This window comes from Odontomachus brunneus, unplaced genomic scaffold (assembly GCF_010583005.1).
Source record: "Odontomachus brunneus isolate Ranch 3 - 2012 unplaced genomic scaffold, Obru_v1 Obru_scaffold_031, whole genome shotgun sequence".
Taxonomy (NCBI): domain Eukaryota; kingdom Metazoa; phylum Arthropoda; class Insecta; order Hymenoptera; family Formicidae; genus Odontomachus; species Odontomachus brunneus.
Genome location: NW_022639481.1, coordinates 1,604,200 through 1,631,591, shown reverse-complemented (window position 1 = coordinate 1,631,591; position 27,392 = coordinate 1,604,200). Strand labels below are relative to the sequence as shown.

Here is a 27,392-nt window from a genome sequence, read left to right as displayed (position 1 = left end):
TATATATATATATATATATATATATATATATATATATATATATATATATATATATATATATATATATATATATCGAATTCCTATAATATTCAAAACATTTCTCTCCTGCTCACAATAAACATCGTGTATTAAATATTTTACAATATTACTAAAAATTCATTATTTTAATTTTTTTATACGATACGTGAAAAATCGCTTATTTGACAGTATCGGACGATTATTATTGAGCTCATTCCAAAAGCATAAGAACAGATGCGAAGAATCTGTTATTCCTTTGTTAGTTTTAAAATAAAAAATAGGCAAATTCGAAAGAGACCCCGAACATGGCAGCTGCCGTTGCTCTTTACGAGTCCGATTTTTTTGAAAATAAACGAAAAAGATCCGAAAAAAATTCGGGGCTTTCGCGCGCGCGAGAGGAGTAGCTTTGCGGAGACGCCTTAGAGGAAACGAAAAGCACATGGAACAGTTTCCTGCCGCCACGAAGAAAAGGAAGACCTTGGAGTAGCGCGAGCAGAAGGAAACGAACAAAGGAAGCTACAACGGGGAGTTCCCCACTGTAACTGATAGCTTCAGATAGCTTCGCGCTTCCTATTGTCTTGTATGTTCGGAGCCGATATCGAAAGCGAATCCGGCAGAATGCCATTTTCGAGGCTTCCACTGGGAATTTACAGTATTCGTAGCGAAAGGCGACAATATGCGTCGTCATCTTCATTTATATGTGCCCCCGTGTCGTTGAAAAGCGCGAGCAAATTGTATAATTATACACGAGGAAAAAGGATTGGTTGATTTTATGCGACAATAAATAAATAAGTTAAACGTGTTCCCTTCAACCTGCAAAAACTTTTAGTTAGAGAAAACAGAATTTCTGATTTTTAGACTCGAATTTGGTCCATAAGAACCAGAAATTTTGTTTCTTTTAAACTTACAAATTTTAATTTTTAATTGAGGTAAATAGAACTGCTGATTCTTGCACCCGAATTTGATATATAAAAACCAGAAATTTTATTTCCTTCAATTTTTGTTGGAGGGAAAACAGGATTTTTCTGGTTCTTAGATCCGAATTTAATTCATATAAGCCAAAAGTTGTACTCCTATCAGCTATAACGCGTTTAATTTGTTTATTGTTACGTTAAACCAATGTTGTTCAACCAAACTTTTTTTCTGTTTACGATTTTTTAAGTCCAGTCATTAAAATTGCGAGAAGACACGTGTGCACGATATTTTTTTTTTTAATTACTTCATTATTACAACGTACGATTATGTAGTGTTAAAATTACCAACCAGCCCCCTCAATTATATTCGATTTCTGCTGAAAAGATTTTTGTTAATTAGAACTAACATTGATATTTTCTCGGGTGAAGTAGAGTTGCGGAAAAACTTGACGGAGCTGAATAGAATTCGCGAGGGAATTTTCACTGAATCTACTTTCGCGATATTGCCGTAAACGTATTCAGAAGAGTCAAATGTCGGGACGAGTTGTCTGGAAGCGCGAAGCAAGTATAGCGAGAAACTACGTATCGCTCTATTACAATGCAATTCGTTTCCTCCGATACTTCTTTCGCATCCTCCACAAAGTTACCTTCTTTAAAAAAGAGAGAAGTTCGCCCCCGTGACTTCAATTTACATCGCGCGTCGCGCTTCTTTTCGCGTGGAAATCGTTCTGTGTGATTGCAAAAATAGACGGGCGAGGGACAAAGCGACACGTAACAACGAAGTTGTTAAAAACGCTGCGAATTCGCTCAAAGACAAATTAAATGACAAAGAGCGATGTACGTGCCGTTTCGTGACGTGACTGCGCGATGCGTATCGTCGCGCAGTCGCGACAACGACAGAGCTCCGCTATTATTCAGCGCGAAATTGCGTGATAATATTTTAAACGCGCGCACCTCGCGGCATTAATCGCGAGCGCCGGGCTGGCCGATGATACGCGATTTATGCGAAATTAGGAAGAATCGCGCGGAATACGAAGAAATATGGAAAGTGAAGTATAGAGACGCTGCGCAGCGACATAAAGCGCGCGACTCTGCATAGCGAAGCGCGGCGGAAGGCCGCGGGTGGCAGCGGATGCAACGAACGCAGGAACGTGAGAATCATGCATATGGCGCCCGGGGAGTCTTGAATTTCACGAGGCCCCGCATAACGCCGCATTCCTCGGGGTTGCATTTCTGAAAAGCCCCCAATCTAGATGCCCGGGTCTCGCGATGCGCATTTTGTCCTCCATTGGGAGTGGTTAGGTTCCCGTTGGCTTAGGCACTTGTCGTTTAATAATAAATTTACAGCGTTCGGCGGGAGAACGCGCGGGGAAATCCCCCGTCGACAAGGCGCAAGATTCCGTTACGTTTTTCATAAGCACGCTTCGCGGTTAAAACATGTATATCCGCGCGAGCGCGAAGGAGCGCGCGCGATGCATCTTTCTCCGGGGGTGATATATTACGCGAGAGTGGAGAAAAATATCGCCGTAACGTTTCATGTTTCGCAGTAACGATGCATGCGGGCTGCGTTCAGCAGAGGTCGGATCGTTCATTGATCGTTGTTTCTGATTGGTATATCTTTTCTCTATCTATCGAAAATCGAGAAATACACTCTGTGACACAAACAATAATCACTCACTCAGACTTGGCCTCTGCTCAACGCAGTCATTCTCGTAATTTCTTAGATAGGATGTGACCCAGGCAGCACGAATGTCTGAAATGCGTCTTGGAGATATTTAAAGCACGTCTGAAACGCGTGTGATGTCTTCTAGACATCTCGAAGACGCCTTTTTAGACATTCATGCTTCGCCTGGGAGCAAAGGAAATTCGAAAAGGGAAATCTTACGATGGTCACTCCGGGGGAAGTTCGCGTTAGGCGGTTGCTCACCGAGTATTATGGAGGCGTTCGCCCGCTGTACGAGCTTATCCACGGTGTTCTTGAACTCTTTCGACTCCTTGATTCTGATCTGAGCCCGTGACACCTCGCCCAGCCGCGGTCTGCCCAGCAACGCCATTTTCTCTTCCTCCGTTCTCTCCTCCGGCTGCTTCATCTCCGCCGCCGCCGCCATTCCTGCCTCCGCTGAAACCAGAAAATCACGCTTTGCTGTTTCAATAACGTCGAGATATGTTCTAAATCGGGATAAGTTGAGTCGACTCGCAGTCAGACAAGAACAACGAGAAGGATCGCGCGGTAATTAGCCCTTCGCCGTCTTGAAATCGCTCCTGCGCGCGGCGTAACGAGCACACGAACGACGTGAAACGCCTGTTGAAAAGCTCCTTATTGAATATTTCGTCGGATGGATGTCTCAATTCTATCGGATCGGTCGTTAACGTCGAATCCTTTCAACGAGTCGGAGACACGAATTTCAATATTGAATTTTAACATAGGAACGTCGAGAAATGTATACCGAGGTAGCTTTAATTGAAACGAATGACAACGACTGACCTCTCACGCTTACAAAACTTGGAGAAATCAAGACAAATGACGACATAAATTTTGCTTTGCATTTAATTCGCGTGCTCGCAGAGAAAACGATCTTCAATTGTATAGCAATTCCAATCAGGGTCGCGCGCGCGCGCGCGATACGGAAACGCTATCGGACGCGTGGCTGATTGATTTCTCCGTGTATATAGATTCATCTGGACAGGCTTTAAACGCGACCGATAAACGCGACAGTTCGCGTTCTCGCGTGGATAAGGCTTTACTATCGATTGCCCTCATGAATTATAGTCGCATGCTTCTCTTAGGCCAATTCCGTGTTCTGCATTCGTGTCTGACCACATGCCGACTCGCACCACTTGCACTGACACTTTCCTGCTAGTGCACAGTGCGTGTTCCTGTATGTGTGTGTGTCTAGCTGTGTGGGTGTGTAAAATCAGCTCAATGAAAGAGAACAAAAGTATTCTACGTGTACAAATGTAGGAACGGTGTGTCGAATGAAATGTGTGTTCATTTTGTCGTTATTGCGTGATCGTTATGTACACGTGTGACGGGTCCACCCTCGAGTTGCGTACAGTCAGCGGCGGAAAGATCGCAATATTTTTAACTCGCCGAGCTCCGACGCGCATCCGACATCCAATAGGAAAAATTATTTTCCGAGAATGACTGAGAAGAAAGGAAGAACGAATTCTCCCGTTAGACATACGGGTGCGTTGCGAAAGTCGTCGAAAATAAAATGTCACAACCTTCTTGCCTCTCTGACTGTACCCAGACAGCACAAACTTCTCCAAGATGTCAACGAGATGTTTAAGAAAAGTGGAACGTCTCTTATACGTCTCTCGGACGTCTTCTGCAAGTTTGCGCGCTGTCTGGCTACATACGTAGTTCGCGCTTAACATATCCTGCATATTGAACGAGGTTTGCAGAAAAAAGGTACGGACGTGTAGCCTGTTCTCAGAGGACTGCAGAGAATTTATCCATTTCGTTTACTCACTTATTTATTTAGTTTCACTTTGCTTCGGCTATTTATTTATTTATTTATTTATTTAGTCGCGCTCTCTTCTCCGGAGTGTGCGAGCACCAGTTTTAGCGAGAGCGAACTCGCTCTTCGGAGGTCAAAAAAAAAAGTGAAAGAAGAAAAAAAAGAGGACCAGTCATGCCCCGAACATTCGCCCGGTGAAAAGACGCGGACGACAGGTCGTCCTTTCTTTGTGGTTGACGCTTTTTATAGGGGAATCGCTGAAAACTTTCCCCGCCTTCCTCCCCCGGGATAATTCCCCGGGACTTTTCCGGGAAATCGGAAGCGATATTGAGTTTCCTCGGGCGAAATTCTTATGTGACTCGTGACTCAGTACGGATCTGTCGTCGCGCGCTTCTCACCCTCGCCTCGTTCACTCTCCCGCGCCCTTTATACAAGATTACGCACTTCGAATTTTGCACCATTTCACCCTCGCTAAACCCTCGATAAACTGGCGGATCATCCCGCCCATTCCTTCCCTGCCGCCCGTCACGCCATTACGACAGATCGCCTTTCATGACGTAATATTATATTATTGTGACATAATATCATAATTCGCGACAAGTCCGAATATATTGTGAACAATTAACGCGAAAGTGTCCTCTAACGACACGTGGAAACGTGAATAAATTAATATGTCGGCCGTCACGCTGATTTCCACTGATTATTTCGACTAAAGTTCGAATCACCAAAGACACAGTAAATAAATACATTTCGCGATGCATGTATTCGTTGGTACGTTCCATTGTTTTCCTACTGGCTACATACTTAATTTGCACTAATTGGTTATATTTTATACGTGACGTTAATTAGTGAAGCGCTACAATGTATTATAATATATAGTTACAGTCCTTCGCGTGTTGAAGCAAATAATTTAGATATCTCTTTCCTCCTTTTCGGCTACATTAAAATTGGATATTCGAAATATTTCTTGAGATGTGCTATTAACGTAAAACATATTGAAAACATCCTCCACTATTACTCCAGCTCCCTTCTTTCATCGAAACCTTCGTCGTCCCCGAAGATATCTCTTTTGCGAAGGGGATAGAAGTTTGTTTACTGTGGCTTTCACTCTGTGTATGTATATATATATTCTCATGTTACCCTTTAAAAGCTTCTTATCCCTCTGAAAGCACATATCTCGCCGAAGCACGGCGAGCTCACTTTCCGCGCCGACGAGTACAATTTCGTTTGATTTTTCCTTGATGTGCGCGCGTGCGCGATGTTAGTAATTTCGACGGGATTGAACGTATAAATAATAGAAAAGGGACAGGTACAAATTAAGTTATTAAGCGCGGCGCGCGTGTGCGCGCTTTGTAGAGCCACGTCCGTGACCTCTCAACGGCCACGAGGCTCATTAAAGAGACGCGTTCGAACGAAAGAAATGGGAATCCGATTTATCAGACAGCGGGTGGAAGAGGGAGGGGGCGGACGATTAATAATGGCGGGTCGTTTCTGGTCTAGACGGGGATGAAATCGATGAACGATCGGACGATGAACGTCAGATGCAGCCAGGGCGCGATTTATCGCGTTTGAAATCCGGCCTTCGTCGAAAAACCCGGCGGGTAAACTCGCAGGAAAATTCGTCCCGGAAGTTATCCCGCTCTTTGTGGCTTTTTCAGCATTCCCTTCCTTTCTGTACACCGCCCCACGGCATCTTTGAGCTTTTTCCGTTTGAATGCTGCGACGCAACGCGCTGCGTCCCGTGCGAGCGGCGTCGTGTCGCAATGTGAAATTAACCCTCCACGTCTACGTGTCCTCGCCATATAATGCAATATTCCTTTGAGAGTACTTTTTCAACAAAAAATATTTGAAAAAAAGAAAAGGAGGAAACGCGCAATTCTCTCCTCCCTGAAGCCGGAAGTAATTAGACGTGGCACGATGATACGAGCGGGATTATACATGTAAACGCTGCGTTGAAAGATTGAACTGGGGAGTACTCGCACGTTATAAATGGATTACAGAGGCGTGAAAGGATCGATTAGACGGGATAATGTTTCATGAATAGCTCACATAGATTAGCGTAGGCGCGCGATTATTATCCTTCATCTGGATTACGTTCTCCTAATGTCTAAGTGGTTTGCTACTCGCAGGCTGCAGAATTATTTAGATCGATAATGCATCGTGATGCATCTTCGAAGAGAATCAACCAGTTCGAGGTGACGATATATGATACTCGGGTAATGGGGTTGTTGAGAGAGAAAAACGGGTGAAAGTGAGAACATACAAAGTACAATGGATGTGAACTAATGTTTTCTCTCTTTCCACAATTTTTCTAATCTCAGGTAACGAAGAAATTCCGAATTATGTGATATTTACGCCACATATTATGATATTATATATTATATAATGACATTATATGATATATGTATATATATATTATATTTATGATATTATATGAAAGAGAGAGAGAGAAAGAGACTTTCTTTTAATATAATAATGTGTAATATGCATTTGTATGCAACTGCATCCTCAATGGACCAACCATTATTCACTACTAACCGGTATATCTTCCAAAAAAGGAAAAAAAAGGGAGAAAATGTTATAATATATTTTTATGTAAAGAGAGTCGGATTATTTCTGACTCTCCAGATTCCGGCCAAATTTTGCATCGCACAATCGGGAAAATTCTCAGCTTCTAGCGAAAGTAGGACACGGTGATTGAATACGAGTCGCAGTAACTAATATCGCTATGGGTTTTCCATCGGAATACTTTAAACCTAGTTGGTGCCGGCAAGTCGGAAATAAATGACGACGAGAACCGGCCCCCTTTCGCGGGGTGGTTTTAACTCACGGACGATGGTGGAATTTTACGAGCGCCGCTCGATCAAGACGTCGAGATTATCGGTAAATATAAGAAACGGCGACGAGGGCGGATAGCACGAGGGGGAGGGGGGAAATCGAATATGGGTACGGCGGGATCATTTGGCGATTCTCGAGGGGATTACCCGAGTCTGTGCGCCGGACGCGGAGCAACGAGCGCGCCACTCGATACACTCTTTCTCTCCCTTGCGGAGATAAAGGAAACGTAATTCTAGACAATATCAAATCGTCCGGCCGCTGTTACTCGCGCAATCGCACAAAACGCGAATAAATGGTTATTTAAAAGAAAGGAGAAAAGACAAAAAAGGAGAAACAGAATGGAGAGAGAAACATATTGAGATTCGCGGCGAAGCTCTCGGAGATATCGTAGAATGTAATTTTTTATCGGCTGGCTTAGCACGTACGTAGGGGTTGATGTAGCGGTTGAAATTACTCCTGCTACTGCCAGCAAGAGTAAAGTGGATCGACCGAGGGATAGATGGGGTTGGGAATGGAGGTGGTTAATGCGAGAGTGGACTTATCATGGATCACCCGGACGGCTGTTGCAACGGCAGGCAGGCAGACAGGCAGGCAGGCGGGCGGGAATTGGTCCAGGCTGGAGAAGTTGGGAAACTTTTAACCTCGAGGAGCTCGGATGATAAAACATTCTCCCCCTACTCGGTCCGTTAACGAAACCATTAGTGAAATATGCAAGAAAATCTATCAGCGAAATTAAATAGTGAGAGGACCCGCCAGCGAGGAAATGAAAGAACAACAGGCGGGGTGATAAAGTCCAGCAGACTTGAACTAGGTGGTCGTAAAGTCACGTGCGATTTCGGCAACTTCTCTTAGAGCCGTGTTAATAATGATTAATGGTAAAGCTGAAACTTGTCTCATATGAGATAGATAGATTTTTTTCTTCAGAGTTAGATCCCAGTTTTCCAGTCGAATGATGACACATATGACACTTGTATTTGTAATAATAGCGATTCAACTGGAAAACTCTCACCTAACTCTGGATTCAAATCTGAATATTTCAGTTGAGACGAGTTTCAAGTACCAATTACTAATATACGGGCTTTGGATAATTTATTACGACATTATATACGACATTTATATCTATAATATATATATATATATATAATATCGCGATTTAACTGAGAAACTCTCTCATGTAACTTTGAACTCAAATTCAAGTGTCTCACCTGAGACGAGTTTCAAACAGCAACTATTAATATACGGGATAATTTATTATTCATTCGCGACTATACATGATACTTTCACACTAACACACGCACTCACGAGTCGCCAGCACGTTCGCGCAATTTGTGCTATTTCGCGTCGGGTTAATTCCGCGTATAAAAGCGGGATCGAAAATTGCGCCCTTAGGAACTGCCGCACTTTTCGCTATGCGACTTCGATAGAACTTTCCCCTAAATGCAGTTTGTACTTCGCCAAAGACTTATGAGACTCCGTGTGCTTGCAAAATTTCGAAGTAAAATTGCTGGAACTCTCTCAATTATCGGGACAGATAGAGAGAGGGGGAGGGCGGATAGGGAGATGTGGGCGCGAGTATGTCCAACTGGATCTTAAAGCCGCTTTAACCGTAACTCTCTTTCTTGTCGCGTAAAGCCGTTCTGCGACTTGTTACAATTTTTAAAGTACTACTTCGGAAGCGCATTAATTATTATCGTTTAACTTACTTTGTTCTCGTTCCGTTGCACTTTTATCATAATCTTCGAATTATAAATACAGTATCGTTCGACATTCACTGCTCGAAATTGCAGCTTCGTCTCTCGACGTTATCCCTCTCACTCGTTATAACGTCGCGCTGTCGCACGGAGAGGGAGAAATTGCGCGATTCCGATGCGATTGTTACAGACAGTGCGTAATTCGCGACACACAGACACGTCGCTTACTCACGCACACCGTGTCGTCCTGTTCGCCTCCGAAGTTCGCTCGGCTTTAGCCTCCCGGGAATCCATTTTTAGAAACAACGTATGGCGCCTCGCGGCCAACGTAACTTACCGCTGTGCGGCGGTAAAGTTACTTCTAAATGGTAAATTATCCGCGTGTGTTTCTCGAGGTCAGTTTTGAGTTCGCGCGAACAACTGATTAAAACGTACCTACACTCGGCGAACTTTATCGCTTTATCGTTTCTTTATCGTCGCATTTGTCAAACTTATATCGTTTATTAATTCACGCGCGACGGGTATGTAATTGTCTTCCGGGAAGAAAAACGCGAGGGAAAGTAAGTGGTGGTAAGAGATGGTGAGATTCGATCGCTTCTTTAACAAGAAGAGTTTGTCGAAAAAGACTTTGTAGAATTGTTGAAAAATGTTGTCTACACTGAAAAAGGAGAGAAGTATCTAAAAAATAAAAAAGTATTTGCTCACTAGATATTAATAACATATACTAAAAAATATAAAGTATTTCTCAAATAAGAAAATATATATTTTTTTGAAAATCTTAATTTTTCACGAGACAGAAAGAGAGAGTAACTGTTTGTTCTATTTAAATAAAAGAATTTGAATTAAATAAGTATGTTGTTAATGCCCGAAGAAATATTCGACATCTTTCAGATGTCCTTTCTCTCCAAGCGTTGATAGAAATAATTCGCCCGCTTCGCGAAACTGCCCAGGCAATCGACAGATTTTTCTCGCGCAATTGCAGTCAATTGCGATTGATTATTGATGTTAAGAACCGCTCAGCGGAATATCCCGCTCGAAGCGCGCGATAGTCGAAGTTAACGTAACGAGCTAAGAAAGTCTCTCGAATATAAACACCGCATAAATCCGGAACTTTTGCGACCCGGCGAAGAAATCGATTAATTCTTTAATTAAAAACAAACAGGCGCGAGCTAATTAACTGGTAACATGGGAGAAGTAACGAAGCCCGCCGGGACTTTCACAGGGCTTTTGTACTCTCCTCTCGTCTCCGCGTGCTCCTTCGGCGAAACAAAAATATATTTACGCGAAATATGAAGTTTTCGGTCGCCTCGGGGTATTTTCGGCCCCCGAGAGTTTGCGCTTATATCACAGCCCGCCGTCGCCGTCTACGCAATTGACATTCGCCCGCGCGGATCTTCCTAATTATACCCAATGGCGGCATTAATCTTTATCACGGAAAAAACAAGCTCGCCGTGGGTTGCACGTCGTTCATCACCGAAATAGGGAAGAACCGTGCCGAAGAACACAAAAGCTCCCTTTAAAGCTCTTTCCGCTACAATGCTTTCACGGTAATGGATCGTTTCGCGCAATCTGACCCATATTTTACGGATGCGCGTATCTCTTTTTGCAAGAGGCCGCAATTGTGAAAACGCGCCTCGCCGGGGACATGCCTCGGGCCGCCAAGGAATCGACGGTGAACTTTAATCCCCCAGGGTGATGCTGATATTAACACTGCTAATTCGTTTGCTCAAGCAGGTATTAATTGAAGTAATTTTCCTAATAATTAATTACAACGTGAATTGTAATTATGTATAATTTATTGCAATATTGCAGAACGGTTGCTTTTAGCCTCCTTACACAGTAGAGTAATTTAAAATATATAACTCCGCGACACCCCAAGACGGTTTTTTTTAATAAGCACAATCTAGAAATTTATTTTCTCTTTATTACTATTTTCTTTGAAAAATCTTGGAAAATAGAGTGCAAATCTTATTTCCATCTGTATTCGCTATAAGTTAAAAAAGTACAATAGCTTAAATAAATAGTTTAAACAAATCAAAAAGTTTATAACCTTTTATCACGAAACTTTCGGCTATGCATTGAGAAAAAAATATCTAAAAATATGAAATATTTATTTATGCGATGAGTACTATAAAAAACAACGTATTTACTTAAAATATAAAATTTATATTAATTTATATTAATTTATATTAAATTAAATTTTATATTAATATAAAATATTTGTCAAACAAGAAAATATACATTTTCTTAAAACGTTAGGTTTTCATGAAAGTAATTGTTTAGTCTATACAAATAAAATAAAATTTCAGTAAATATATATGTAATTAATACCTACTGAATAAATATTTCTTATTTCTTATTTTCTCTCTCAATGTACTTGAGAAGTCAACAATAGTTAGACGATTTAAAAGCGATATCATTTGCGCAATCAACCTCGCGATTCGCACGTGCATTTTGCTTTTCTTTCGTCATTTTCCTCAACAATTTAATTTTATCTAATTCAGGCGACTCCTCGCGCACGCTGGAATATTTCGAGTCGCTCTTAAAGGAGACGCGCCTCTTAGACTCTCTCCTCTCTCGTTTAAGTTCGGAGCTTGCGGGGGGAGGGAGATGCGCCGCATTTACTGCCGACATAAAGTCCACCCGAGCGAGATCGCTTCTGTCCCGGTGTTTCCAACGGCGGACTTGATATATGCTGTTGGCCTGATCGTGTGTCTCCCGCCCTCCGCGCCCCGTCGGACACCCTTATTCACTTTGTATCTACTTTGGCTGGCCTCGCCTCGCTCAGAAAGCGAATACTATAAACACCGGCGGTTTCTATTTGACCGGCTGAATAATGAGGCCCCGAATTCCTATGCGACACGCGCAGACTGTGAGATCGCTCGGGTACTCGGGCTAATTAATCTTTGGTTTTAGTGACGCGGGCATGGTAAAAGGTGCAATAAGTAGTTTGACAGATACGGGGGCGTCGGGGCGGCGCGGCAGCGAGTGAATAGTTTTGTGAAACGTAACGCCGTGGGTAACGTAAACCGCTCGGCTGCTGCTCGCGAGGATAATGTGTAATATAGCGCGTCGGACGATAAGATAAATTGTTTAAATGGCGAGCGCGCGCCGAGCGTTTGCGCAATTTGCTTTTTGCCTTCGTGAAATGCGCTCGATCGAGCTTCCGTTGTGGAACGTCGCGAAATAATAACAAGAGAGAGAATAACAGATCTGTCTCTCTTGGATATCCCTTTTATTGTTCCTCCCTTTTTTCTCTCTCGCGCGCGTTATTAATTTTTCAAGTATTTATTAATCTCGCGCTTCTCTCTCTCTCTCTCTCGTGCGCGCAACTCCCGAGGGCCTCGTATCGCGTCATCGCGCTTAACGCGATGACACGTAAGGTCAGGATCGATTGGAATTCTTCATGAATTACAGATTCGCGCAGCACGACCACGACACAACGTCGACGACGAGGCGGCCACTTTCTAACATGGCGCCGCCGTGCGTTAGCCGACATAGTAAACACAGTTATTAATAAACCACTGCTATTTCATTATCCAGGGAATCTTACGTTACGCTCGGCCTGGCACGAGCCGTTTACACCCACGCCGTAAAAAAAGCTTGAATGAAAACGAATACGGAATGGCCGGCGGCCGCTGCCGCGACGAAGGCGCGCGCGTCCTGCCCGAGCGACCTCGTCGGGGCTGGGTAGCGACGTTGTTTCGCAAATTTATCACGGAGATCGCGGATATAAATTACGAAACTTCATCGCGCACCGTGGCCACCGAAACTTCGTTCCGAGACATCGTGGAACATCGTCGCGCGTCCGACACTCGCGCGTCAGAGTTGCGGAACTGTCGTGAGCATCCAGAACGGATGACTGCGACGGAGCGCGGCCACGAGAATCGGGAGCATTTCTTTCACGAATGTTATTACACGGCGTGAGACTTGTAAGTGCGGAATTTCGGCCGACGAGCCGAAAGTCTCAGCCTGATTGCGGTCTCCCCCGGAGATGGCGAAACCGCTGCGGCTTCCATGGGGAGATCGCGGCCGCGCAAAGAACACTGGCGCTTATCTGGGTTCGTCAGCATGAATGACGTAGTCGGTCTCGCGAACGAGTGGATGGATGTTTCATCGTGGCCGAGGTTATTTCCGTCACTTATCAGCGTCTGCCGTAAGTCGGAAGAGAGACTGACTCCTGTCTAGCGCGTCGACCCGAGTCCCGTCATTCTTATCGGCGTTCATGCTGATGCGACCGCGACATTGCTTCTTTGACAGTGCACCCCGGGGATCTTCAAATCCTACGGTAATCGTGAAGGGAGTCGGGTACCAGCCAAACGCGATTTCGTTGTCAAACAGACGAATCGGCTGAATTTTTCCTTACGGTAGTGCTTACGGTCGTTCCTTCGTCATTGTCAAGTCTCGCGAAATTGCCAAGCTTTTGAGCGGTCTTGAATTTTTTAAATGTCGATTATTTACTTATTCTAAATGTTGGCTCAGGAACTCAACAAAAGTAAGGTGACGACCGATTGCAAGGTATCACAGAAAGAAAAAATATCTAAAACATGAAGAATATTTATTCGATGCAGTCAGAGAGAAAGACATGGTGATGGTAACTGCACAAGAGACAACTTTGCACGAGTTTTGTATGTAAAACTAATATACTACTGTGCCCAAAAAGTAAGACCAATTTAAAAATTTTTTTTTAAATCTTTATTTATTATTCCAAATCTATTTCGTCGCCTATTTAATCCCCCTCAGACACAATACACTTATGCCAACGTTTTTTCCAACCCTCGAAACAGTTGTTAAAGTCGATTTCCGGAATGGCCTTCAAAGCTTTCTTCGATTCAGCTTGTATCTCTTCAATCGAGTCAAAACGGTGTCCCCGGAGCGGTCTTTTCAGTTTAGGGAATAGCCAAAAGTCACACGGTGCTAAATTAGGTGAATATGGTGGTTGTGGAACGATATGGGTCGAATTTTTAGCGAAATGGTCTCGAAGAACCAATGCAGTGTGAGATGGTGGGTTTATATGCATCACGTAATACGGTTTCCAACCGTAGGATTGGAAAAACGTTGGCATAAGTGTATTGTGTCTGAGGGGGATTACTTTGAAGGCGACGAAATAGATTTGGAATAATAAATAAAGATTAAAAAAAAAAATTTTAAATTGGTCTTACTTTTTGGACACAGTAGTATATATTGCAAAAACTTGCATGTCATCCACAAAGTCACCATCATCTGTTCTTCTCGAAGTGTGAGTACTAATAACGTGTTTACTTAAATCTAGATTAAATCTAGATTCTTTTATTTAAAAAGAGTAAATAATTACTCTTAGGAAGTTGAAATTTTAAGAAAATGTATATTTTCTCATTTGAAAAATGAGAATCTTATATTATTAGTGAATATATTATTAGTACTCACCCAACAAATGTTCTTTTATTTCTTAGATTTTTTGCTTTCAACGTAGACACGGTAATTTATAAAGTTCAAAAATTGCGATTTCTGATACCTTTTGACTCGATTCTTACTGAGCAGTGTTTTATTTTACTCTCGTTTTTTTATAATAATGTCTCACTCTTTAATATTTTTCGTCTTTCTCCTCCGTTAAATGTTACAGACTTGCAGATATTCGCCGAATTTCCGACTATATCTCCTTTATTAATAATAACGAAATAATACACGCCGTGTTCCATGTTTAATGAAAATCAGCCATCGTTTTTGCCATTTCCAGATAATATTTCAATCCCGCGAGCTTCTATAATTTTGAATTTTTAAATATCGGTCATTTATTCAAAAATACGCTTTATCCTGCTAATATTTTTGATAGCTGATATTTCTGGGATCCCTCCTTCCGTGTTTAATATTTTAAAAGCCTCCAAAAAATTCGTCGGATTTTAGTCACATTTCATTGATTAACAGTAACAAAGTACACGCCGTGTTCAGTGGAAATATCTGCCATAACTACTCACCACATTCCGCCACTTTTCAGGCAGGAATAGCCCGTAAAACGACTCGTCTTTTGAGTCAATAAAACCGTCAACGATACGCGACGAACTGTTGCAAGCATCTGATACTTCGACCACGCGTGTTTCTCCCGTATTTTGGATATCACGAGCTTTCCCGAAAAAGTTACCAGATTACCAATATCAATTCTTCGAGATCAATTTGCAAATCCGTTCTTTCAATAACAACAAAATCACGAATAAAAATTACACATTACGTTACATGTCCAACATAGAAAGAACAAATCCGTAATGAAATTGCGATGAAATTGCAATCCAAATTGCATCCGTATGAAAATTCCACACGGAACATTATCGTGAACATGAATCATGTATGGAAGTCATGAAACTTTAATTCTTGCCACATACTGTTACCTCGTGCCTGATGAATTGATCATCGGTTGCATAATTCATGAATCCGTGGATGTAATAGCGTCAGATATAAATGATAAATGCGTGACATCGACTCTATCCGCGTAAATAAGTGAAGTCGCGCGATTATCACGCCCACTTACGTCTGCTACCACTTATCACGGTCACTGATGAAGACACGCGAGGATGAAAAATAGACAAGATACGCGCGCGCGCTCGTGTGTGCGTAGGCACGCCGATCTCGTCGCCGTTATCGGTATCACGCCTGTCGTCGTGTTATCAGGCCGGCTCTTTCATTCGCTACGTCTTCATTCATGCCCGTTATCATCCAGACCGACGAGCGTGTATTAATCGCGATGAATGAGCGCCGATGAGTCGTCGTCTTATCGATGATTGGACGGGGATGTTATGTACGTGGTTTCGAACCACCGAAGCGAACTCTGTTTCAAACCTTTTCGTCACTGCTCACCGTATCAACGATTTCGACTCTTTCTTAGAAATCTTTTACACCGAGATAAAAACGATCGATCTCACTGCAAGTTATAATCATAAAACATACACGGAGAGAATATTTCTTTTTTTCATACATTGAGAAAAAATATCTAAAAATTAACAAATATTCCTTAGGTGAGAGTCAAAAAGTCCCTTCATTTAAACCGAGTATTGTTTACTCGGTTGAAGTAAAAATACGCGGTTCTTTAAAAAGAAGAAAATTTTCTTAAAACATTTTTTTAAAACTCAGTTTCAGTTTCTCGTGAAAGCTACACTTTATTGGATTTTACATAAAAGAGTTCAGATTTAAGTAAATATATCTTTAGTGCCGATATTTTCTTTCGTTGTTCTAAGAAAAATTAGCAGCAGCAAATTGTATATATGATTGTTGTCGAGAACGCAAGTGTAGCATTTATCACATAAATTGATTCTTCCCTGCTCTTATTTTATTTATTTTACCATGCAATTATAGTCACAAGTATCAAACGCTTTTTTCGATGTATAATCTCCTCTATAACTTGCACTGAAAAGAAGTAAATAGCTTGTACTTGTTGTTGAGCAGTAATTTGTTCACTTGATTAAATGTTTCAGGTGCAAGTTTCATTAATTTATTAACGCCCTTGCTTCATTTTATCGCAGACACTGTAAATTACACGGTGCGAAGTAACAGACACCGATCGCGCTGCTATTATTTATTCGTTACGCGCGTAGACGGAGTTCTGTGCCATTTGGCGAAAGGGTTAAGCGTAAAACAGGGAAAAATAGTCGAGTGTGCGGGGAACATTTCGGCGGCGCTGCGCGAGCTCGACGATCGATGCGAACCGCGAGATTCGCGCTCGCGGAATTTCGCGCGGCGCGGCATCCGGCGGTCGTTAGTTTGTACACAATACGGTAACGCCATTAGATCGGGCATTAACGCTCGTCTAGCGCGTAAACACGCTCTTTACAGGCGAGTCCCGTGCTCACGGCTGCGTCTTAATAGCGACGCCAGTAGAGAATTCCCCTTACGATGTCGCATAATGCAGCCGTATAATACCGTTATTGTTTCGCAAAAAGTCAACTCACTGTCGACGGTGGTAGGTGAACAGGGAGGAAACAATCCCCCGGCGCGCTATAACAGGATCTACCGCCGTCCGCATTTAACGTTCTCGCCGTGTAAAATTAAAAATAAAGCTTCAAGCGGTCTCGACGCGGGATTCAATAATGACGGTGATAATGAGAGAGGCAGAGAAAGAGAGAGAGAGAGAGAGAGAGAGAGAGGGGGGCAGAGAGAGAAAGCATTATTATTATTACTTCGTTGTTCCTCTGTCTCTCCTCTCGCCTCCCGTCACTTTTGTTGATCGCTCATTGAATTTCAAGGTGACTTCGCTCGGTGCCAACTTTAATTCGGGACTCGCAAAGGCTTTGTAGTCATCTCCGGCAGAAACAAAGCAACAAGAGCACCCGTCGTACGTTCTTCTTTATTCGCCGTTCTCGCACGCGCGAGCACACCGCGGCGTGTGATAAAGCGCGTAACGGAGAAAATATTGTGGAGTGGTGGTGCACGTTATGCACACATTCCGGAATCGTTATGCGCGCGGAGATTATGGCTCCGGTAATTAAAAGCAGGAAGATATAGTTGTTGTAAACGGGATTGAGCTAAATTCAAGCGGCGTATATCGCGCAAAGAAAGGCGGAACCCGGGAGAAGGAGGAGGGGGAGAGCGGAGTTGACCCAGAATACGCCGACCGTAAAATTCAGCTCGTTACACAATGCTCTCTCGACTTAGAAAATAAATGAAATTGCAACGCGTGAGCGCGCGAACTCGCTGGTCAAACTAGGCGCGCGAGCTTTAGGCGCATTATCGGAGACGTAATAGTGGGTCAACCCGTAAATACCTGCTTCTCAGTTTTCTATTAATAGGCAATATATAATAGTGGATGTATAATTAGGCTCGCGGAATAATCCTGTGCCAGCGAGCAAGAAAGCTCAAAGAATTCCTTCTTTTTGTCTGCACTCGCGCGCAGAGTAATTAATGTATCAACACATACACACTAAAAGAAAAAAAAAATATCAAAAAATAAAAGATATATATTTTTATAAAGATATGTAGGCACACATACTAATAATGTATTTACTTGAATCAGAATTCTTTAGATACAATGAATAATTGCTCCTTTTGGAAAGTACGAAAAGATTTTTTAAAAATGTATATTTTCTCATTATTGTAAAAATACATATCTTCTGTATAATTTAGCATCCTCTATATCATGTATATTAAAAGAATACTTATATTGACTATATTCTTTTATTTAAGTATTGATAAAAACGGTCGATTAATAATTGTTTAATTAAACTACAAGATCAACGGTGAAAGATCAACGAAATTGGAACATAATCGTGTGTATAATACAAATATCCATATTTCATATATCCAAATTTCCATACAACTGCATAATACGAGTAATTCTACGTTTGGTGGAAGATTAAATCAATCGGACCAATAACTTGCGTTAGGGCTTTATGATTGTCGCTTTATTGCACAAAATCTTGCTGAAAGAATTAGAACAATTAATTCGCCACATATCACCTAGAAATTTAACTCGACTCGTGTTGCTCCAACACGATTCGATTTTATTTCATGTTACCTTTCATATTAACGACGAAGTAAAATAACGATTTTGTTGATCGTTCCAACGCTAATAACAGTTGAGACATACAAAGAAGATCGGTCGATTGGGATCGAGCGCGTTTTGCCACTCGCGGTGAATCTAACAACAACTGGCGCTGTTATTAATTGGCCGTAGTTATGCAAGAATGATCCAACTCACATGAGGTTTCGAGGAAAATGAAGATGAAAATTTGATACATAATTTGAAAAGTATAAATAGCACTGAGGTTCTTCGCAATCGTTCAAGAAGTCAAGCATGACCAATTATCCTCTCCTAGACTCTCCTTGACAATGAGAGTACTCATTGACAAATTTAACTTAAAAAAAAATAGATAAAAAGACGCAACTAGTAGAAAATAAAAACTGTTTTTTTTTCATTAACTTAAAAGAGGCTCATAAAGCTAGGATCTTGTTTTGCGTAGAAGGACGTATGGACTACCTGTTGGTAAACAGAAACTTACAAATCACATTTTGTGAGTTCGATCATTCCTGCATAATTGTAGCTAATTGAGGAAGATTGTAAATGATAACAATAAAAAGTATCGAATAACATGCATGTAAGTTAATCCCTGCTCTGCCCTCCGACTCGCTCACCCTCTCGCACGTCGAATATGCGTTGCAACGAGTTATACAACCCCGGGCGTAGTTCGTCTAGTTTATGATTGACGTCAGACCGTATTTAAAGTTCTATAGAGTCGACGTAGAGCCCAGACCAGTCACATGATATTCGTCGTAGATTTTCCCGACTCACATGAGCGAGGCGAGGGATCATGGATCCCATTACAGCGTCCGAGCCTCGTTTCTCGCTTGTTCTGCCGTGTTTGACGAATTTACTCTTCAAAAGCGCCGTCGTTATTCATCGCCAACGCCGCAGCCGCCACCGCGCTCCGTTCGAGTTTCTAATGTGGTCTGCTGTGATGCGCCCTGAGCAGGTTGATCTCGCCTTCGTCGGAAGGCATACCGTAACACGGTGAAAGAATGGCGAGCATAATATTTACGGCAAACACGGCGATTCAAAAACGATTTCGTGGAAAAAAAAAACAGAAGAAAGACAATTTCAGAAGCATGAAATGTCTCCGCTTATCAAGAGAGGAAGCTCGATTCTGTTCCTTTCCGGGAATAACTCGAACGACTGCCCCGCTTTTCACGTCGTTCGCGTCGCGATGCACGGCGATGCACTTCTGCCGAGGCAAGATGCACTTTGTACATACTAGACTAGTGTCTGTATGCACTTCGGATAAAACGCAGACAGAGCCGGTGGTTGGTGAACTTCGTCGGTCTGGTTTATAATTGGCGTCAGACCGTATTTACCGTCTTATATTCCTGGATTACGCACGAGGCCACGTGATAATTCTGAATTTTCGGCGTCGCGACGCGAGGCGACGCGAGGCGACGCGACGCGACGCGAGACGAGACGGGATGAAGCGAGGCGAGGCAAGTGCAAGTGCACGCGCCAAACGCATTTGCATAATTCCGCGCATTCGCGCGGCCGGCAGGCTCTCTCCCCGATCGCTTTCAATTAGAACTCAAACGTAATCCCGGCGTTGCGATATCGCCTTTTCATTTAATATGGCTACCGATAGCCGCAATACGCCGCTAATATCGATATCCATGCGAATTTCGGCAGCACAGACCGCACCTCGGGCGCGCGCGCGCGCGCCACCTGCAACGCGGAAATTTCAACTTCGGTTATGAAATCTTGATTGCCTGCAGTTAATTACTTATCAGCTGCATCGCGCGTGAACACGAGCGCGAGGAAGTTACCGCTATTAGTGTCGAATGCGCGCATTTTCGCGATTAAAGCGCGGAATGGCGCGACGGACAGCAACGTATACCAACCGTCTGGTCGCGATCCTTGAACCACTGACAAAGATAAGTGCAAACGTGTAGGCACACGCCTAATAATAGTGCAAGCTAATACACGATGCTAATGCAGATCATCCGGTTGTATTTCTGTGATTTCCCTCCCTCATTTGTTGATTCAAACGACGCGATATTTACTAGCTGACCGAATAATTCCCCAGCGAAAGCGAACAGGCGGTCCCAAGTCGGGACTTTCCACGTAAAATTCTCCACAAAAAAGGACTTTAGTTGCGAGGTACTACTGCCTATAATCCCGCATATTCTCCGCGAAAACTCCTATCGAAAGAGTATTCCTTTTCCAACGAGGCGGATTATTAATTGGAAATCTGCTAGATATTACCATGTCCTTTTTATTTCTCTTGGATCAAGAGAATGTTTACGTGAATATTGAGAGAAGAAATATCGAAAATTTTTACTGTGAATATCGTAAATATTTATTTCACGGGTACACTAATAACATGTCTATTCAAATTCAAATTCTTTTATTTAAATAGAATAAATGATTGCTTTTTTCGTGGAAAGCAAAAGTTTTTTAAGGTTTTAAGAAAATGTTTTTACTTCTTTCTTTAAAGAATACTTTGTATATTTTTTGTATATACAAAGTATACCTTGTATATGAATACTTGTATAAGAATACTTTATAAATAAGTAATTGGTACCCATCGAATAAATATTTTATTTTTTAGATATTTTTTCTTTCAGTGAAGTATAATATCCTCAAAAGAAATCTAGAATCTGACCTGTAGAAGAAGTTTCCATTGAAAACAAAATTTGTAGATTCACCTATAGATGAAACACGAATATCTCTAACTTTAAGATTATTATATTTATTTTCCTTTTTATTTTAGAAGAATCCTCTTGAGGCCGTAAGTAAAAGTAAAATGTTATGAAATTCAAAGAATTCCTCTAAGAACGAGATTATAATTTTTTGGATGCATAGAAGATTGAAAATTTACGAGATCTGCAAATATAGATTTACGATTTGCATACACAAATTTGCGATATTAATACTTGCAATCAATATCGACTTGCATTGCACAATCTACTTATCTTTTGTCGAAAACAACTTATTTTGAGTCCGAACAAACAACGCGCACATTGTTTGTGTTGTGTGTTAATTATACGCATTGTTATTGTTGTATTAAAATATTATAATCGAATTATGTCACGATATATCGTTGTTATCGTATTTATGATATTTAAATTGTCATTGCATTATATTGTTATGTTTGTAATGAAGCAGCTCGTCCGGGTCGCGTTTAATTAGCAAACAGTCGAAATCAATTTATCGTTCTATCGGGGCTAGGTAATGGAGAGACCATTGGTCCCCGAAATTTTATCGCTTCTCTTTCTTTCTCTTTCCCTCTCTCTCGTTCTTCGAAACTTTCAAGATAATTCGTCGTCAGAAGCCGCGAACGGTATGAAAAGCCGCTAATTACTCGGCCATTCAGCCGGTTTTCATGATTTTATTAAGCGTCGCGTATACATCGTCCTCTTCAGCTCCTCCGAGAAAATTCACGGGCTATTAACGTCGTGCAAGATTCACCTGGGACTCTCACCATCGCCCACTCCTCCGTCCAGAATCCGTAATCGACTTCCCTTTCATCGAACTCTCATATTACCGGTTGGATAATTAGCTCCGCTGATTATAAACCTGTACCGTATATACGGAACGTGGCATTAACGGTGATACAACCGCGGACGGTATGATCCCTCGCGCGAGGATAAATCGAGATTACGGAGCGATCTCTTCTCGAAAACACTTGGTTTCGTCTTAGAGAGTGGTCGGTTCACAATAATTGAATAATATTTTTACTCTTTCTCAAGATCAGATGATTTTTCACGCAAAAACTTCGTAGAAAAAATGCGCGGATCTCATCTTGATTCCCTGTACGATCACTCGATGTATTTTACCGTGACATACATTCGTCGCTACTCGTACAAAGCTCTGTTAACTATAAACAGAAATGTGAAAACGTGGGAAGTTTTACGCAGACTCGAAAGTCGAAGTCCGGACTCTCACGAAGCTAAAATGGCTCTGGGAATATTAACAGTAAATTACAAGCGACAAGGTATGTGACTGAACTTATGAAGTGACGTTGCAACGTCTGCGAGGAGTTTATTTATACCCGGTGGCTCGTCACATATGTGCCACGTCTGCGGCCGCATCAGTGCCGAATCTTCAAATTTATGCCGCAAAATTTTGATGTATTCGCTACATCTGGGCTCCGTGAGAGGTCTCGCGGGAAAACCGACGAAGATGAAGGAAATCGAGACAAAAGGTCACTAGTTCGTGTCCCAGTTTCCTTCTCTTACTCGATAATTCTATTCTTGATTATTGTTCGCGTTTATCAGTTATCAAAACTTTACAACAAAACGTTGTTGATATTTCTTCACGGCGGAAAGAAATTCTTTTCACCAATGAGAGAACGAAAGCCGAATACAAGTGGTCAATAAAATGTAAAAAGAGAGAAAAAAGAGTTGAAAAGCCGTGCTTTTGATGCTTTTGATAAGACCCTCGCTAAGTCTCGCGGGGAAGATAAGTACCGAGGCCAAGAATACTCAGAACAGGAAGTGTTGGTCCTTCGACACTGCTGAAGTATCACAAGCATCTCTAGATACGCATCGATCCGGGAGACACCGACACGATTTTGGCAAGCTTCGCTGGTATTTATAGATAGATACGCGAAAATTTAGTATCCCCGAGCGAGGCGCATGCAGAACCGTATCATCAGCGCGCCCGACTCCAATCCATTTCTTGTTACTTTTCCCCTTTAATGACAGTATTTGACGATGTAACATTAGTTTGTGTAACAAGTAATTTTTCAGAATGAAATGAAACGACTGTATCTTCATGTTGTTATCATTTTACGATAACAGTATACAGTCGACTGATTAAAGGTGGCAACACTTTTCTTGATGAGTTTCGTAACGCATCTAATAGATGTATAACGTATTCAATACCTATAAATGTTCAATAGATATCTTAAGAATGTTCTAAGAATATTCGAATATTCTTAGAACATTCTTAGGATATATATTGAATATTTGTTATACGTGGGTTATATGTTTTCTAGTAATTCTCAGAAGCAGGACGTTTATCTATTGAATATATATACGAAATACAAGTAATTTTTCAGAATGAAATGAAACGATTGTATCTTCATGTTGTTATTATTTTACGATAACGGTATACAGTCGACTGATTGAAAGATGGCAACACTTTTCTTGATGAGTTTCGTAACGCATCTAATAGATGTATAACGTATTCAATACCCATAAATGTTCAATAGATATCCTAAAAATGTTCTAAGAATAATCGAATATTCTTAGAACATTCTTAGGATATCTATTGAACATTTGTTATATGTGGGTTATATGTTTTCTAGTAATTCTTAGGAGCAGGACGTTTACCTATTGAATATATATACGAAATACGTAGCTAAACTCATCGAAGAGAAGTGTTGTTACGCCTAATCGGTCGACCGCATGCGCGAAATGGGAGAAAATCGTGCATAAAAACGGCGCATGCATCGTATAATAAGATTACACTGAGAAAGGAAACAAAATACTTGAAAATTTTATTTGCGGGATACAAAGTTTATCTCACAAAAATAAACTTTATATTTCACAAGTAAACCCATACAGCACAAATCTCCAAAAGACATTCTAAAGACATTCTAAGGACATTCATACATTCTAAGAACGTCCCAGAACATTCTCTGGAGATTTTGTGCTATCTGGGAATGTTCAAAAGTATTCTTTCTCGGTGTACACAACGACATAAAAATATAAACGTTCCATTTTGCCTGAGAAATTCAAAATTATTTATTGCACAATCCGACACTTTTTTGACTGTGTGGTAGTTTGAAGATATAGAGTTGGTTGTACAGTCGGAGTAAAGTGTATATACACCTGACATACAAGTGTAATGAATGCACAGCTGACGAGAGATACACGTAATTAGCGTAAAATGTATGTGGCTCGATGTTGCAGGACTGAATGTTGCAAACAATCGTTGTGTTTGACGCGGAGGTCAAGGTTTAGCGGCGTAAAGGTTTGCGAAAAACGCCGCGTGTACGTGCACACTCGTTGCAAACACTCCGCTGGCAAAAAATTGCAGGAATGCAATGATGAAACAATCGGATGAACAAACTAATCGCTATCCACGCGTATTTTGGTTTGCTTAAAACATCTTATCTATATTCATGGAATGCTCTATCTCTACTAATTAATGCGAACGAAGCCTTAGATGGATTGTGGCAAAGCCATTAATAATTAATTATGAGAGGGAGGCGCGCTACTGCGGACGCTACCTATCGATTTTAGGTCGAAGTTCCGCGTCTCACGTAAGATCGCGCAAATAACTCGCGTCTGTTCTAAGGAAGGAAATAAACACCAACCAAATCGCGCGCGGAAATCAACCGGCAGAGTATCCACGCGCGAAAAAAAAACACGAAGAATACAGCAAAGGTTCAAGCGACCGATTCGTGGGAGTGAAGTATGACACCAAAACACGGTCCATCCGGCTCGCGACGAATTCTGTTCAACACAAAATTCGTCGTCGAAGGATGCATTTTTTTCCGTGGAAACACTCCCAGTCTTGTCTGACGGTCGGCAAGCACGGGGACAGATGTACACCCGTAATTTTCTTTACCTCGTTTGGACGGAACGATTGGTCCGCATTAAAATACACGCATACTACTGCGGCAGTCAATCAATCAATCAGCTGTGGACTAATTAGTGCACAATGGAGGAGGAAGAGAGAAAGACAGAATTCGGACGAGCGCAAGGCGTCCGTTTGTTCAAGACTTACGTTCAATTACGTTGAATCCAGGCAGAGAACCAGCGCGTGACACATGCATGAAGAGACACGTGGAAATCAGTTTTCATCCAGAACAACGTCATTAACGTCATCGAGATAGAGAGACAGAGATAGATAGATAGATAGATAGATAGATAGATAGATAGATAGATAGATAGATAGATAGATAGAAGGGAGAAGGGGGGTTGTTAATGCCGTCGCACGGTTAATCCGCGATCGATCGCGATAGCGCCGCCAATCGCGCCGCGCCCTCGCGCACCCTTCTCGCGATCATCCCTTGCGGTCGCTTCGTTGCTCGCGCAACCTGTGCTTCAAACTTTCGCCCGTTGCCATTTTCCGAGATAACGCGCCCGCGGGAAGTTACGACCGGTTCGAACGATCGCGGGCGCGATCGTTTCCGTCGCCCTACATCGCGTCCCGCGCTCCCGCGCCCTGCAAATGCGCGCCTGTTAAGCGGACATTGCGCGATATTCCAGCTCTAACGGCGCGATTCTACACCGCCGGTGGATTGCATTAATAGCGAGCGATCGCATTTTCATACATCGAATTCCGACGACGGCGAGCGATTCGTTGGCGAGATTCCGTGGATAGATTAGCCTCCATCGAGCCGGAGAAGGAGAGAGAGAGATAGTTAGATAAATAGAAAGAGAGAAAGAGAGAGAGAGAGAGAGAAAGAGTGAGAAAGAGGAGAAGGCGATCGCGAAACGCTTTTCCGATTGCTCCTGCTTTTCCGGGTTTCTCATCTCTTTCTGTTCCCCTTTCAATGGCGAACGAAAGAAGAATTACGACGGGAAGTCGCCGTTTTATCGCGACGGCGATTAAGCGATCACTTTTTCGACGCATTTGAGATTAGCCCCGGTCCGTTTAATCGTCAAAATGCGGGGCTCTCCTCCTCGAGGAGATAACGATAAAAGTCGCGGGATCCTCGGAGGACTCTCTTTCCGGCGCGCGCGCGCTTTCACTGCCCGGCAATTCGGCCTCAATCGATTAATTGAAAAACGTGACTCCCAATTAAATAAAGCGGACCTCGTCCAATTTTAATAGGACAGGGAATTATGGTGCACGTTTCGTAATTTGATATGCTGATTCGGGGGACGAGGGTCGCGGCTTTTGAAGCACATCGTATCCGGCAATTCCGGTAATGGAGGAATTTTTGTACATTTCGCGACTCGATTTGATAAATTAGAAAAACGAGCTCGAATTAAGTAAATCGAATTTTCTTTGTAATTCCGATAATGGAACGAGGAGGCCAGGGGGGATGTTTGCGTGTTTTATATGTGGTCCGCGATTCGCCAACTTTCGTAGAGAGATACCGCGAGATGAATTAAAAATTTTTACAGCCTGTAAACTTTCCCAGGCACTTCTCTCTTTTTCTCTTTCACCGTGGTATCCTTCTCCCCTCGCCATTTACTACGGCCACCTTATCTGGTCGACTGAAGGAAGACGTCTCGGATATATCAAACATTCTTTCAGAATACGGCAAAACTCAGAGACGCTCTGAGTAACGTCGGGCACGATCATCGATCATCGCGGTAACTCCGTGAAAAAGTATTTCAAATTTTCCCCGTCGGCGGAGATTTATCCTCGTCTGGAAGCGGCCAGGGCTCATATCACTAGTTCGTATCACCAAAAATTCAATCGAATCGAACCCGAGTTGAAAGGAAAAACGCAAGCGAGCAAGTGGCGGCGCTATCGAAATCGAATGCCGAGAGTTCAAGTCGCGAGATTTTCCTTGCCGTTTCTCTCGCGTATATGCAGAGTGAGGCATTTAAATCGGGACGTCTGAACGTCTTATAACGGGTACAATGAGAGGTCTCTCCTCGAAGGAGAACCTGATATTATTTACCCGCATAATGTTTTTCCTTATAAAAGTATGATATGGTTTCCTTATAAAAGTATATCGTATTTTTTATATCATATATTAACATATATAATTATAAAGAACCATGCAATTTCAAAAGTTTCGCGCGAGTATTGTTATACAAATTTACGTATAGGATGAGTCAATAATTATTACCACCTTGAATATTCTCGAGGTGAAAAATGGAGGTAACCGTAAGATCTTCGAAGCTACTTCTTCCACAAAAAACCTCAGCCACCATAAAAAGTTTTTTCTCTAAACAGCTTCAAAGATCTGAAAATCACTTTTGTTTCTTACTTCAGGTATTTCAAGATGGTACAATAGTTATTAACTCACCTTGTATATGAAATAATACACTTTATATATATATATATATATATATATATATATATATATATATTTTTTTTTTTTTTTTTTTTT

General features: G+C 42.0%; 1 protein-coding gene across 3 annotated transcripts in view; it reads right to left on the bottom strand.

Annotated features, from left to right (window-relative positions):
- Positions 1 to 27,392, bottom strand: part of LOC116843317 (sodium/calcium exchanger 1) — an 88,972-nt gene that overhangs the window by 33,632 nt on the left and 27,948 nt on the right. For 2 of the 3 annotated variants that reach the window (XM_032813666.1, XM_032813664.1), the window contains exon 4: positions 2,860 to 3,051. In XM_032813666.1, coding sequence (XP_032669557.1) covers positions 2,860 to 3,051 — 192 coding nt within the window. The remainder of the gene's footprint in view (positions 1 to 2,859; positions 3,052 to 27,392) is intronic. The other variant, XM_032813665.1, reaches the window with a different exon arrangement.